Source organism: Maylandia zebra, linkage group LG3 (assembly GCF_041146795.1).
Source record: "Maylandia zebra isolate NMK-2024a linkage group LG3, Mzebra_GT3a, whole genome shotgun sequence".
In the NCBI taxonomy this organism is placed as follows: domain Eukaryota; kingdom Metazoa; phylum Chordata; class Actinopteri; order Cichliformes; family Cichlidae; genus Maylandia; species Maylandia zebra.
Window position 1 is genome coordinate 33,030,529 of NC_135169.1, and position 15,685 is coordinate 33,046,213.

General features: G+C 40.4%; 1 protein-coding gene across 6 annotated transcripts in view; it reads right to left on the reverse strand.

The window, feature by feature from the left end:
* The window catches only part of LOC101483955 (HAUS augmin-like complex, subunit 3), a 79,427-nt gene that overhangs the window by 42,452 nt on the left and 21,290 nt on the right, over window positions 1–15,685 (reverse strand). For 4 of the 6 annotated variants that reach the window (XR_013096852.1, XM_076881720.1, XM_076881719.1 and 1 more), the window contains 5 exons: window positions 14,447–14,530; window positions 14,194–14,289; window positions 12,246–12,302; window positions 11,762–11,818; window positions 9,327–9,392 (listed from right to left, as the gene is read on the reverse strand). Coding sequence is in view for 4 of the 6 variants with exons in the window: in XM_076881720.1 (XP_076737835.1) it covers window positions 9,327–9,392; window positions 11,762–11,818; window positions 12,246–12,302; window positions 14,194–14,289; window positions 14,447–14,530 (360 nt within the window). In the remaining 2 variants the exon portion in view is untranslated. Of the gene's footprint in view, window positions 1–9,326; window positions 9,393–11,761; window positions 11,819–12,245; window positions 12,303–14,193; window positions 14,290–14,446; window positions 14,531–15,685 lie in introns of those variants that run through there. The other 2 variants (XM_076881721.1, XR_013096853.1) reach the window with 2 other exon arrangements.

A 15,685-nucleotide genomic window follows, 5' to 3' on the forward strand; every position in this document is an offset into this window, starting at 1 on the left:
TCTTTAAATAAAATAGGTTCATAAAGACCTCTTGAGCTGGAATTACAGCTCTGTGTATGTTATACCATATATTCCTTTGTATCAGGTTAATGCAGTAATTTACTACATAACAAGCATGTGATTTTTAAGTGATCAGCTCAAAATGAAGTGATTTCGACTTCTATGAGTGGCCTGGCACTAACTACACACAGATTGTGGGTGCAAATTGAATGAGGGGTTCACTAAAAATTTTGCCCTGCACTTCCATGCACGTAAATCTGGCCCACAGCGAGCCAGAGTGCGAGTCTCAGAGGAGCGGTGCCTTGTTAAACAGATGGGGACGACTGAATCACGCTCGTGTGGGGCAATTTAATCACACAGTGGCGATGTCATGAATCACTGCAGAACACGCGCACACATTAAAATACGCAGGCGTGTTTGTGCGCACACATGCCTGCTACGTGCGAGCACAAACATGCTGAGACACAGTGACACTGCAACAAATACACATTCACCAGAATCCATCTGCTCAACATGAGGAGAAAAGCAAACTCCTAAAAATAAGACCCATCCACTGGATACTGAGGTGATGGACAGAGGGGTAAATAAAGTTTATTTCTCTTAGACTGCAAGTTTACAAGTAAAATCATGTGAAGCCATGCTACTCTCCCAGTCTGTTCTAATTTCCAGGCGTTTACTGGCGTTGCTGGAATCTCCAAATTTTCTTTTTTCCTTGATGTCTCAGTCATTTTTACAGTGCTGTTTTTCAAAATGTAGGATCAACGATGAGGTGTCTTAATGGCTGTGTGAGGCAGGCAGGAATGGAGCCAAAATGCAAGACTCACTGAGATGAAATCTAAACTCAAGAAACTAAAAATCGGAAAATACTAGAAACTAAACTTAACAGACAGACTGGCAGAACACAAACATTGAGGGAGATCACGCAGACATTAAATACACAAGACAAAAAGGGAACAGACCACAGGTGGGAACACAGCTGAACATAGTCTAAGTAACGAGACAGGGAACCAAAACAGAACCTGCTGAACACAGGAGACTATCAAAGTAAAACAGTACAACACATTTAGAGGAAGACTGACTAAATACAGGGAACAGAGGGAGCGAGACACACACAGATTATTTATGCTTATACCTTGGGCTTCTGCCAATCCTAGATTCTCTGATACTGGCCTAGTGAGAGCTGGTCATTCTTGCTAATAAACCGTAAGTAGGATTACAGAAGACAGAACAAGGGTGAGAGAGCGAGAGACAGGACTTACCAGACAGGACAGGCCACACAGAAACATGAGCGGGAAACAGACAAATTAACATGGAGACAAGACCGACTTCAAAGAGAGCTACTGCTGCAGGATGCTAGACACAGGAGGAGCGGGAATGAGGACAGAAAGCCTAAGGCTAGATAACAAACCTGGGAATACAAACATAGATCAAAACTGTAACAATTAAACTCAGAATATTAAATAAACCAGAATCAAGTCTACAACAGAAAACACTGGTGTATTTTCACCTAGTTCACAACCTTTATCTGAACCAAACCAAACCACGATGAAGACAAAATAAATGAGCTAAAAAAGTTCAAAATGCAGCGCGCCTAACCAGAAAGTGAAAGGAGTCCCCAGGCTGACAGACTGCTGATTTATCCTGCCTCTGGTTGTTGTGTGAAGGCACTGATGGCAAAGGTTACTTAGTACATTATTCGGAGACATCAGTGGCATCAGACAGAATGGCAGTGCCTGACAGCCTGAGATGAGAGCACTGTTGGCAGTTCCCCTGATGATTGACAAGCTCCATAAAATTTGAGCACACACACGTACGTATGATGTCGATTAGAACATTTTAGGTGACTTCCTTCAGTTATCACATTCACAAGATTTTCAGAAAACTTGACCTCCGAGATCGAGGTCACTGAGACTCAAACTCGTCCAAGATTGTTGGTAGATACACCTACTATATCATGATCGTAATCCTACATCACGTTGTCCCAGTTATTGCTTTCACCGTCTGCCTGCCCGGTGCGGTGACGGAAATGCACCGTCAGTCTTTTATGGAGTCAAAGTTTGATGATTTGCTGGTACCTCTTTTTGTTGGTTAACTAAATGCACAGACAGAGACAAAGACAAAGAAGAGGATGGGTTGCAATACTGCCTGCTGTAATTTCAAGTTAAATAAAATAATAGAGGTGTGTAGTAGTATATGCAAAAAAAACGTATCCCTGCATGTTTGGCTTTGTGTTTCCAACCACTCTGGTGTCAGCAAAGAACATCACGCACACTTCAGTGAAGTGCTGGTTCAGCCTTGAGAGAGCTGCCTGTGCAAAACACTTAACGACTGAATGCAGAGCGGTCTTAAACAAAGGTTAAACTGCTTGACAAGCCCTGGAGGAAACTTAGTTGGCACTATGGGAACAGACACGGCTGCACAGTCTTAACACCAAATACACAACATCAATAAAGCAGCTCTTTTCTAATGAATCATCAATCTCGACTGAGATAGACTGCATCATATAATTGTACCCGAGACACTGGATTGATTAGGTTATGATATGAGGAGGTAAATGTGCACAATCTGTTAGGGGGCGAAAAAAAAGTAATGTTAACTTTAAAATTTAAGAAACCGTTACTTTGAAGCCTCTGAGCAAACAACAGGGAAAAAAATAGAAAATGGAAGCAGAACAGAGTGTTTACATCTTTCTTTTGCCCTGGATCTGCATGAGTAAGTGAGCATGTTTGATGCATTTGTGGGTGCCACGAGTGTATAAATTTTAAAAACCCATAAAAGGCTTTGAAAAAGAAGAGGGGACACAAAAGGATAGCTGATACAGTGCAGAGTAGATTCAATCAGAACTATGGTTTCCTCTCTTAGAGCTGAAACCAGCAAGACCAAGGGTAAGGGAGGGGATGGAGGCGGTGGGATTTGTCTTCTTTGGTTTCACCATGTTAAAAATTATTAATATAAGGGGACGAGTACATGCGGGAAAGAGCGTTAGACAGAAGCAAAGCAAGAACAAGAAAGAGAAAGACGTGGATAGAAGAGCCACTTGGAGACTATAAATGACAAAGAAAACATACTTAAACAACAAGGGAGCAGGAAGAAGGGGACCAGGAGAGTCATAACAAATGAGAGAAGGAAAGACATGGCACAGACACGGGAGAAGCACTGAGGCTCAAACATATTTTTGCTTTCAGCAGATAAAAACAGACGAGCCAACTTGTCTCTTCAGCAAGACTCACGTCTCGCTGCGCTTTAAACTCAGCACCAGTTTCATAGCTGTCCTGCTTTCATTCAGGCGCCCCTTTGTTACTGCAGACAGCCTTCACTGTGATTGAACCCACAACAGATGAAAGCGAAACCCCCTCTGCAACGCTCCTCATTTGAATATGTGCGTGTATGTGTGTGCAGAGCGGAGAGTGGCAGAGCAACGTCTTTTTCTACCTTAAACACCAACTACAAGCTGAACCTTTTTCCACTAAAAGCAGTGGGATGTGACGTGTTAATGATCACTGAGCGAGTCTTCAATTAACGCCCAGCACATTCTGCTCTCCAGTATGATGAGAATAATAATGAGCTGACTTAAATTATGCCAGAATAAGTTTGACTCTGGAGGGTTGAAGTTTCTTCCTTCTTGCTCTCTGATGGAGAAAGATTCTTATTTCAAACCTAGCAGCACAATTTATCACCATGCTCTGCTACAGACTACCTGACATTTTAAGAAAGATGAAAAAGATATTTTATATCAACTCATATCTGCACCTATTTGTATGTGTAACATCAAATAGGGTTACCCAGACTATTTAGATCTGCATTGCTGGAGGTACTAGTATAAGATAGTTGATCTCAACCATCAGCGTGACGTGTACACAGGCACTGGGAGCAGGTGAGAGCAATTCTGGAGAGGTGGAGGTATGCTCTGGAGAGAAGAGGAAATCAGCAAGAAATGAGACAGAATACATGTATGAATGAGAAGGAGACGATTGGAAAGGTGAAGACGCAAGGAGTAAAGGTACTGAAGATGGATGAGCTTAAATACCTGGGGTCTACCATCGAAAGAAAGAGGGACGGCTCAGGCTGAACAGTTTGGAGACAAAGAGAAGCAGGGCGGAGATGGTTTGGACATGTGCAGAGGAGGGATAGTTGATATATTGGGCAAAGGATGTTGAAGATGGAGCTTCCAGACAACAAGAAAACCACAGAGTGGATTCATGGATGTAGGAGGACATGTAGAGGGGGATGCTAGGGATGGAGTAAGATGGAGGCAGATGATATGCTGTGACGACACCTAAAGGGAGTCGCTGAAAAAATACGTGCAAAATTACCATAATATACTGATATTTCCTATTTGAACTGCGCTGTTATTGTATTACTCAAAGATTGGCGTATATCTTGCTATAAGCTTCTGTGATTGGGTCAAACCATAAACAGTATAAAAGATGGCGGTAGCCATTGTTACTTCACCATGAGTTTCTGAAGCCTTGAGCTGAGTCTTTTTATCACTGTAGCGTAGGAACAGCTTTACTAATGTGTGCTCCAGTGGAAACTGTGTTTTCGCTTAAAAAAAAGTACCACTGGTATATCAAAACTGCAAACTGTGAAATTTCTGACATTTAGAATGACCCATGAAGTCATCACAAAAGCGTTTACAGAGGTCGGGGCAGAGGGCCATGTTCTCATACTCTTCTACAAGAGAGAACATTTGTTTGTAACCACAGGTATTGCCCCCTGGTACTGATCAGAGAGGAATACCAGCACTTCCATGTTGGCTGTATCCATCTTTTACACCCTTTAGTGGTCAAAGTGAATTATTTTATGATGTTGTGGATAATTTTGCACTCTAGGAGGAAGTGCCCACCGTCCACCATCCATGGCTGTTAGATGAGTATCGCTAGTGTCTGTCAGGCTTTTAGAGCCACAGTGTTGGATTCAGGATGATGGTTATAGAAAAAAAACAGGCGAGCACACTATCTTTTTTGTAACATTAATAAACATTAAAACATATACTAAAACAATTCACGCTTCAGATGTAACCTTCTAGTATTCTGAGGGAAAAGCATGGCATAACAATTCCTTGGGCATTTTTAGCATGTACTGGCTGTGGCAATAAGAGTTTGGAAGCAAACATGGCAAAAAAAAACCTAGGACAACATGAAGCAAAGGCCACTATGACCTCTATTTCTGTAGCAATAGAAATAGGAAAACAAGAGTAAATATACATGGCATGTACTTTAATCATTTGGTCATTAAACTTCCACATAACATGGGCACATCCATATTGCCTTGTATTATTTATTGTTGGGAACAAATTACTATCACAGTACAATAAAATCACTAAAGACCACACTGGCGCACAGCACAAACCACAAGCATTCACACGCTTAATAAGATGCTCAACCAAATCCCACATCTGAGTAACAGCAGGAACAGAGCAGTGATAAACCACAGCCGCCCACAGTCACATATATCATTTAGTAGCAGCACAATCAATTCAATGTGTAGCTCACATCGCTCACAATTTGCCCGGTGAGATTAGAAAAGTTCAGTGTCTTTGAGGCTTGGAGAGGATCTAACAGGAGAAGAACCAGCGGAGCCTGACAGCTGAGTATTGTTGAAATGAGCTATCGACCTCCCCATACCGAGACAGAAGTCGAAGTACTTTTTTGCAGTTGTCTGTTTTATAATATTATTTATTACAGGTATTTTTATTTATATTTATTATTTCATTGTCATAGCGTCAAGTTTATTTTCGCTCCCACAATTCGATCATATGCAGCCTTCAAATTGGCTTTTATAATGAACCACTGAAACTGATGATGTGACTTTTCAAATGCTTTTCAACAGTACATAGAAATGCTGCTAAATTAATCAAAGAAAGCCATCAGCACAGCTTCTCAGTAGAGCAGGGCGATATGACCAAAAATATTTATCACGATATACATTTGAAAATTTGCGATAACGATATAACTGACGATATAATTGACACTAGACAAAGTACTTTACAACTCCACAACTTTATTAGTGCAAAAGAACCCCATCAATGTATTTTCACTTAAACAAGCAGCTGTTTTTTATGTGCATTAAAGCTACATAAAAATGTAACAGTGTAAATGCAAATTCCTTGCTGACAGTTTAACCAAAAGGCATTTCCAGTGGGAATTGGCCAACATGTCCTCAGCATAACCATGTATAATATCCACAAAACTTAAAAAGAGGTTATACACACAATACGGTAATTTTATGTTGAAGCACAGTACGTATCACTCCGCGAGGTACCTACCTACGATGGCCGTAACACTCCGACAATCCATCAAGTGGTGCGGGTTCGTAGCTTAGCAAAATCGTACTAAAACATTTGACAGATTTTCGAGCGCCGTGTACATACAATCGTTTCGAGGTCAGTAAACACAACCAGAATTCATACATAAAGCACACGGGATTATAAGGTAAGGGGGAACTGTCGATTTTCAGAGAAATCAAAGGGTTGATTTAAAGTGTGCCGTATTTTCCAAAAGACACGGTAATAACAACAGCCCACTAGCATGCTCTACCAAAAATAGTGCTTTGTTGTGTATCTGACGGACGAAAGCCAAACCAGCTCTGGTTCATCCGTTTCATTCAATGATCCTCGTTCGCCCTTCTCATTCTTCGTCGCCGCCATGCTTTTTCCGCCACGTGCGTATGAAAACAAAAGCACTGCGCATGCGCATTTTACCCATATTCTATCGCGATATTTCATTTTCTTATCGTTGCCCAACATTATACCGGTATTACCGTGAACGGTATGATATGGCCCAGCCCTACTTCTCAGGCTTACAGAAATAAAGCTTTACAATTACAGAAAAAGCACTGAGTGCATTTGGCTCAAACTATTAAACAGAGGGTGTTTACCTTCACTGTTAATACTGATAGTGTGTGTGTTATTTCAAAATGCCACCTTAATGTACCTGTACTTACAAATATAAAGAATCAATTCAATAAAAAAACTGTATCAAAGAGTACTGGGCGACAACTATAATTTTCTGAGTTTTTTCTTCATTAATCTATGACCTCAGCACCATCTGTGTGCAATCTTACAAAGGACTGGGTATCCCTTTACTTTTGTACCAATTACATTGTAATTGGATAATTGCCTAAAACGCTAGGCTTTAGTTTTTTTTAGCGAGGTTACCACAGGCTTTGAAACTGAACAAAACAGTGGTGTTAAAAGGCGTTTGCTCTCTTCCTGAATTCCTGGTGTTTTGCATATTTATCACACTTACATGTTTTAGATCATCAAAAAATGTTAATATTACACAAAGACAACTTGAAAAATAAAAAAATGCTGTTTTTAAATGGTGATTGCATTGATTAAGAGAGAAAAGTTATCCAAACCCACCTGGTACGGTGTGAAAAACTAATTTGTGCCTCTTGTTAAATCGTGAATTAACTGTGATTGACCACTTTTTTTTTTTTTTTGGAAAGATGGGTTCACTTTCACTAAACACACTCAGGCCTGAATACTGGCAGACCTGCTGAATCGAGAAATCACTTAAAGAGAAGCAGTCTGACAAAGTGAAGCAGGCTAAAAGAGCTCAAAAAGCAACACATCACACCATGATCTAGAGAAACACTTGAGAAACAAAGTCACTGACATCTATCAGTATGGAAAGGGTTACAAAACCATTTCAAAGGCTTTGAGACTCCAGTGAACACACATGGAGAAAACTTGGAACAGTGGTGAAGTTTCCCAGGGGTGTCCGGCCTCCAGAAATAACTCTAAGAGCACATCGATGACTCATCCGGGAGGCCACAAAAGAACCCAGAACAACATTAAAAAACCAGAGGCTTCACGTGTCTCAGTAAAGGTCAGAGTTCATGATTCAGCAATAAGAAAGAGGCTGGGCAAAATGCTCTGTGGACTGACAGGACAAGTGAATTAGGCCAGGAAAACCACTGCATAATAATTTAAGTCAGTTTAAAAACATCAACAACACCAGTTTCTTTATTGAGATGTTACTGCTTACATTCAGAAAATCAACAATTTATATCTGTTTTCTACTTGATTGAGTCTACTGTCATTACACTTCACACACTCGGCATAAAGTATTTAACATTTTTTTGATTCAAACAACAAATCCAGATCCAGCACTTTTAACTTTCATTAGCTCTGACATCACCACAGAATGAATGCCAGTGCATTTTATGAAAAATCTGAATAATTAACGAACTCGCTGCAGTTTTCACAGTTTGCAAAGTCATTCAGTGGACAGAATTTGCCCATTTCACGCATTGGTCCTGGCCCCTAGGCCTCATATTTGATTTACTAGTTACACAGACCACATTTCTAATATCTCTACCAAGAATATTATATTGCAAAGACAACTGAAGCCAACGACTGCCTGATAAAAAAGGGGAGGTATATATAGCTTCTAACTAATTTTCATACCATAGAGGATAACAGTAAGAAAATGATAATTATCAACTCCGTCAAAAAAACGAATGTCTTCTTAGAATGAAGTCTTCCTCTTTGTGCCTCACCTGCTCTTTGCTCCAGGATGTATGAATATTTCAGCAGGACTATTTCTCTGACTCTGTAAAGCCATTCTAACTCAACATGCTCCCTATCAGCCAGGCGTCCAACACCCGCCCCTTTATTCACACTCATGTTTTAAACATTGAGCTGCTGTCTCTCAGCTACACCTCATAAAAAACTCTGCTCATAGAAACCTCCAGCTTGCTGTTACACAACAATCCCAAAACATCTGTTTCTATGAGAACTCAGCATTCACGACTGAGCATGTAATTACTATGCAGTCAGCTTCCTTAAGGAGTTTCTCTGACAAGGGAGAAAGCCAGAAAGAAATAGCCAATGAAAGCTTAGTTATAAAGAACACAAAAAGGAGAAGATTGTTAGGATCTTAGAAATCCACGAGCAGAAGATTTGTGTGTGTGTACAAATCTTTCGTGAGATTTTTCAAATATTATTTCTGTTTAAATACTTTAAGCAAAAAGCTCTGAAAAAGGCTTTCCTCACTCCATAAAAATGTAAAAATATTTTGCGCTGTAAGTCATTAAAATGCCAAATTTTAATTTCTCATAGATATAATCCAGCGTTTCTGTTTCTATTAATGCACATTGATGTGGTCTTTTAGGTATTCTATGCATGTGCCTTGAACTCTTAGAAAGAAACTTTCCCAATTCAGTGCGCTGAATTTTCCCAATTCAGAACCATGGATAGCTCCTCCAAGGATGCTTAATCCTGTTGCAGTGTTTTAACAGTCCAAGATGTATCAACTAATTCCAGTGCAATGAAGGCTGGGAGAGATGGGTAGGAATGCAAGGCAAGTTTGACTTACTGGGTGTTTTGCAGAGATTCTCCCAGTCACAACACTGGTCTGGTGCCACGTAGAGGAAATGTAGCTCTGACATGAAGAGACAAAGGGAGTCAAATATGAATTAAAAACAGGGAGAACCTGTAAATTTAACACATTATCACATGAACATTTCAGTCAGCTATGTTATCACTAATGTTTCCATATAGCCAAAAACAGCCTGAAAACAACAGCTGCGGTCTTGATTGCCCTGATCACTCTGATCCCGTGTTTGGACCCACACGCCTTCAACAGTGCCATGCCCAATCTGAACAAGCTGCTTGCAGAGTAGGGTGCCAGTTATGTTGCTGCAATAAGCAGGACAAAACATCAACAGCACCAACAAAAACAACACTATAGTGCTCAAGACTGCAGTGTAGTTATGTAACCCAAACATCTGCACACTGTCAAACCTATTAACCTAATAAATTAGACGACAAGATAATTACAGCATATAGTAGCTAAGGTCCCACGCAGCAGACCTTTGCTACTATTTCATGGTCTGTCTGTCTGTATGGCTTCTGTAGTATTCTTAGTTTTCCCCCATTCACTTTTAGTGATCTCCACTGCTTGTGCCTCATTGTTTGTCTGTCAGAATTTATTCACATTCACTCTCAAGGTTAGTTCCTCATGTGGCATTTTTACTTCCCTCATTTCTTTACTCCTTATATCTACGTCTAATCCAACTCTGGCATCTGACTCTTTCAACTGTGGCTCCATTCTGACTCTTGCCTTCTTTTCGGATGTGGTGTTTTCTGGTTTTCCTAAATCTTTCTTTTTTATTGTAAGTGCGAATAAAACGTCATTCGATGTTGTGGTGTCAGCCACAGGGTCCACGTAGTTGTGACATTTTACACTTTACAAAAATCTATTTTATAAAACCACAAATACTCAAGTTATGACTGAGTAGAAATTTGTATACATTTGTTGTTGCCAGCTTTTTTCCAAAATGCCGCCAAATGAATCACGATGATCCGAAGCCAAAAAGCTTTGGAGAACACCAGGCAGACTCATTTGCACGGTTGAGTAAGCACAGATTGACAAACACAAGCTGCTGCTCCCATGCACGAGGCTTGAAAGAGGCCCATGTGGAGGGACAGTCAGGCACAGAGATACATCTCTCTTCTGCCAAATGAATACAGCAGTGGCAATAAAACAGACCAACAGCTTCGAGAGTCCAACTCAGACAACATGTTTCACTATTTCACTAATAAGTCAGCACAGCAGAGCTCATCCACACTTGTGATGACTCTGTTTCAGGAGCTGTGAAACCACATCTTGCCACAGCCTCAGAGAGATGGTGACATTCACACCGGCAGCTGAATTTAAAAGGTGAAGAGGAAAAACACGGGTTTGTCCAGCAGCATAAATTACTGTTCTAGTGCACTGACGCAGCAGCAAACTGTAAGCAAATGAAAACAAAAGCTGTGGGAGCTGCAGGAGTCCTTCTAGCCTGCAGCAACTTCTAAACCTTTGGTTTCACTCTCGAGTTTTTGTTGTTTCAGTCTCACAAAAAAGTCTAAAAAAATCCACATCAAGAAAAAAGAGTGCCAGTGGACTGAGTACATTTACCTTTTATACATTTTGTAGAAAGTTTGTATTGCAAAAAGATGCATGTTCAATCATCCATCTAAGGAAATTCCAAAAAGTAACTTGGATGAGTCATGAAATGCTTCTCCCACTAAAAACGCTTTGACCCGTTGAAAACAAGCAACTTTTTTGGGATGTACTGCCAAAAATATTTGCTCGTCTGCCTTCATACACATATAAAATTGAGTCACTTCCCATTCCTAACCCATAAGGTTTTGCCTGTTGCAGGTATAGCAGCTTCAACTCTTCTGGGAAGGCTTTCCACAAGGTTTAGGAGTGCTTACGGGAATTTTTGACTGTTCTTGCAGGAAGACATTGGTGAAATAAGGCCTGGATGCAGCTGCTCGGCCATGGAAATCCGTTCCATGAAGCTCTCTGTGCACTGTTTTTGAGCTAATCTGAAGGCCATATGAAGCTTAGAGGTCTGTAAGACTCTGCAGAACGTTGGTCACGTCTGAGCAAAATGTGCCTCAGCACAGGGCTGATCCCTGGCCCTGTGATTTTATGTGGCCTAATGCTTTGTGACGGAGTTGCTGTCATTCCCAATGACTTCCACTTTGTTATAATACCACTAACAGCTGACTGTAGAATATTTAGTAGCTAGGAAATTTCAGGCCTGGAGTTGCACAGGTGGCATCATATCACTTAGGAATTCACTGAGCTCCTAGGAACAAACATTGTTTCACAAATGTTTGCAGAAGCAGTCTGCACGCCTGGGTGCTTGACTGTATACACCTGTGGCCACGGACGTGATTGGAACACCTGAATTCAATGATTTGGATGTGACTGAATACTTTTAGCAAAATAGTGTATAAACAGAGTTGACTCACCTTGCTCATCATGCACGACAAAATCCCATCAATAAAAGTAGATTTGATTTTGCGAACCTGTGAACAACAATGCAATTATTTGTTACAATAAAACACTTTATCTCTATACCTTATGTAACCCCCAAAAGGTAAAGCTAAACAATGATCATCTTAAAAAGAACAGATTTAATAACTTGGGAAGAAAACATCATAGTATAAAAGACATAAGGTCAAAACAACACACCCATTGGTTAGAGAAGTCCCACTTGTCTCATCTGGTAGTGGAACTGTATAATCATTATATAATGATCATATAATGATTTGTGATTTTGGCCAATGAACATAACCTGGATAATCCTTTCTGACTGACAAAAATTAAACTGATTTCTACAGAGCTCAACAGTGACCGCCTAGTTTTTTAGGGGCTCCTGCTCAAGAAGTGAATTTCCCATTCATTCATTTTTCATAATAATGATGATTCATAATAATAATGAACATGCCAGACCTGCCTGTAGTCCAGGATTATTTTTGGCAGAGGGTGCAGGTCCTGAAGCTGCAACAGCTGCAATAAAAAGAAAGGAGACAAAGACTGAAAAGCTGCATTTTTGTGCCTTTCGTGTCAGGTACAAAAGAAAATCGATTGAAAGTCTTTATATTTTGCTTCTAGGACATGCACATGAACAAAATTTTCTGTAAAGCGGTTTTAATTAACAGGAATGCAGTACAGTGTATAAGTAGTCATATTATTTTGTGCTAAGTTTTGTTAGGGTTGGGGCAGGTTCCTCTGTGCTTTGTTATTTCAGATGCAGACTTCAGCTGGTCTGTGCTGCCCTACACGAGCTTGCTTCCACACCTCTTGTAAATCCCTTTATTGTGGCTGTGTTTTTTAAGGACAGGGTCTGGCTGTTGTTATGTGCCAGTTCATTATGTCCACAATTGTGGTATCTTGGCTCACTCAGTCTAGTGTTTGTTTCTCTGTTCCTGCCTCTAACCCTGTGTCTTTGTTTTTCTCCCAGTTTCCCTGCCTGAAGCATGTTGCCTGTTTTTGGAAAGTCAGCCAGTGTTCCCTTGACCGAAGCTTCTGTCACCCACACACCCAAATACTGCCAGTGGATTTCTCAGTCTTATCTGTGACTAGCCTGTCTGCCCATTCTCCACTGATACCCAGCTGCTCACCCCGGGCCTCCGACCTGCTCCCGAGCTCAGCCTCTCTGCACTCTCCAGTAATGCCTCAGCCTTTTCAAACCTTTTCAGTTGCTGCAACTCTCTAAATCAGTAGTCCATTCTTCCACAGTCTATCGCTGCTTTTATCACACTTGTAAATAAATCTTTACAAGACAGCTGTCTGTTCTCTGGGTATGAAAAGTGTAAAATCATGACATTGCTTAAATTTAGATTTTTCTTCAAAAAGATGATTGCATGTGAACAAGAAGGAACAATTTTATTTTGATGTAAACATGAATACAATAGCAGGAATGCAGTGTTATATTTACATCAAAGTGCAATATAAATGTTTTTTCACTAAAATTAACAAATAATTGTGATTAACAAATAATAATAATTACTATAAAATTGTCCACATTGATCTTTATTGGTGGTAATTTCAGATGTTTTTCTCTATTCACTGCTATGAATATGTTTGGGCACGCACTGTATTATAGTACAGTTTTCTTGGTGGGTATTCAAGAGTTAGGTCCTTTGATTTAAGAGCGCAATTTCTTGTTTTCATGATTTGATATACAAATTTTAGAGTTAAGTGGTTTTGCCACATACCAAGTTGGTCAGACCTGAGTGCTTGTCAATCTTCTGCTCCTTAACAGTCTACATTCAATCCATTAGACTTTCTCTCCTGGGAGGGTTACATCATTTTCACCATTAAGTTAGCACACTACCACCAGGAGGCCAGATTAGGGCTACTATATATAACTAAGGAGCTTTTAATGACATAATGTATATATCACCTTCTTTTTAATTCTAAAGTCATACAAGAAGGAGGTACACGTATTAAAGCCCTAAAAGCTGGGAACAGATGAATTTTATAAGAGGGCTGTTACATATACAACTATTTAAAAGATAGCAAAAGCTCAAATAGGCAGAAAATGTGGGTAAAATGAACCAAAGACTGACATGCAACAAAAGTCGGGCTAATAATCAGGAGGCTCGCTGCTTACGACGCTTTAGCCGATGAAACTATTCCGCGATTCGGTCGTCAGCTGTGATTGACTGCTAGTACAAAGGTGGACATAAAATCTGTCCAAGCAGCAGCTCATGTATATTTGTACAGAGATAGAGACGTGACTAAGAACAGTGACTGTGCACTGAAGTTTGAGGGGAAACATCTAAACATGAAAAAAATAAATCTTTGTCTCTAATCTAAAGACATTTTTGGATTCACAGAGAACTGAGGGTCAAACTGAAATATCTGTCTGTGTCTATACACGTGTGTGTCATACTGCAGCTTCGGATGTTGACTGCTGCTGTTTGCCGATGGTCTTGGGAAGCTTCTTGTTTTCGCAGCGCTCATGAAGACGCAGCTTCTCAAACAGAATCTACAAACATTGTAAATCCACAACATCCACAAAACATGAAGCAGACGCAAAGCGTAGAAGAATACAAACGTTTGCATATGCACGGTATACACACACACAGACACAGAAAAGCCATATACTGCACACAGTATCCAGATGTACACATGAAGGTACGTACTGTTCGTAGCTGAGTGTTGCTGGTCAACAGAAATATTTGTCCAGCTGCTCGGTGTGCTTCCTGCTCCAGTTGCTTCAGTTTAGTCTGACAGAGTTGGAAAGACAGACAAAATCACAGCAGAACGTGGCAGCAAAGTTCACAGACCTCTAGAACAACATACTTTGGATAGACAAAAACAAAGCGGAGATGTTTGAACACCACGCTTGGTGAAAACCAACTGTCATGCACGGTGGTGGAGGGGCAGTCACTGAGTTCACCATGAACTCCTCTGTATACCAAATATTCTAGAGTCAAACGTGAGGCTATATGTGTGACAGATAACAGGAGAATGATCTCAAGCACAGCAGCAAAACTACAACAGAATGGCTGAAAAAGAAAAGAATCAAAGTGCTGTGATGGCCCCGTGCTGACATAATGAGTGGTTACTTCAAGTTATTGCTGCTAAAGATGGTTTTACAAATGACTAAATCTTAGAGGGTTACTTAGTTTCTTTTTGACATGACTGTATATGTGAAACAGGAAGTCATTTATTACACTCTGTATCTTACTAGGTGACCTTCTTCCTACACCTTTCCGTCCCATGGGAAACACATGTGATGCCTAAAACCTGCAGGACCCTGGCCCTTGAGGCCTGGATTTCCCCACCCCTGTTTTAGAAAAAACCCTTGCCGCAGGAAAGCCAGGGCAACATAAGAAACATAGAAAGAGGAAATGATGGAAAACAAATGGCACAAAAAAGAGAGGAGGGGGAAAAACAGAAACTACGCTACAGAAATGGGGCAAACAAGTGACTTGGCATAGAAAAAATGGAGAGACAGAAGAGAGGACTGAAAGATAGAAGCACTATTAAATAACTTGAAGATGCAAAGAGGATGAATCCCGAGAAGAACGCGATTGTGATAAAAAATAAACGTGAAAGTTTTAAATGAGGACATAAAGGCGTGAAATTCATTCTTATACAATATTTAAGCTAAATGTGAAGATTTTGAGCTGTTTTTTTAATGAAGGGGACGACACCCTCATCACAGCTCACTGCAAGTCTGAACAAAGCACTTGACAGACAAACCAGGGAATGAGGTTAGAGAAACGGAGACGAGAGGAAACGAGGCGGAGTGTATCGGGGTAAATGTGTTGATGAAATGAGAGACAACAGTCTGAAAGAGCAGCAGAGTGACGGATTTGGGAATATGGGACAAAAAAATGGGTAATTGGAAGAGTTGAAAGAAAGTTGAACTGGGA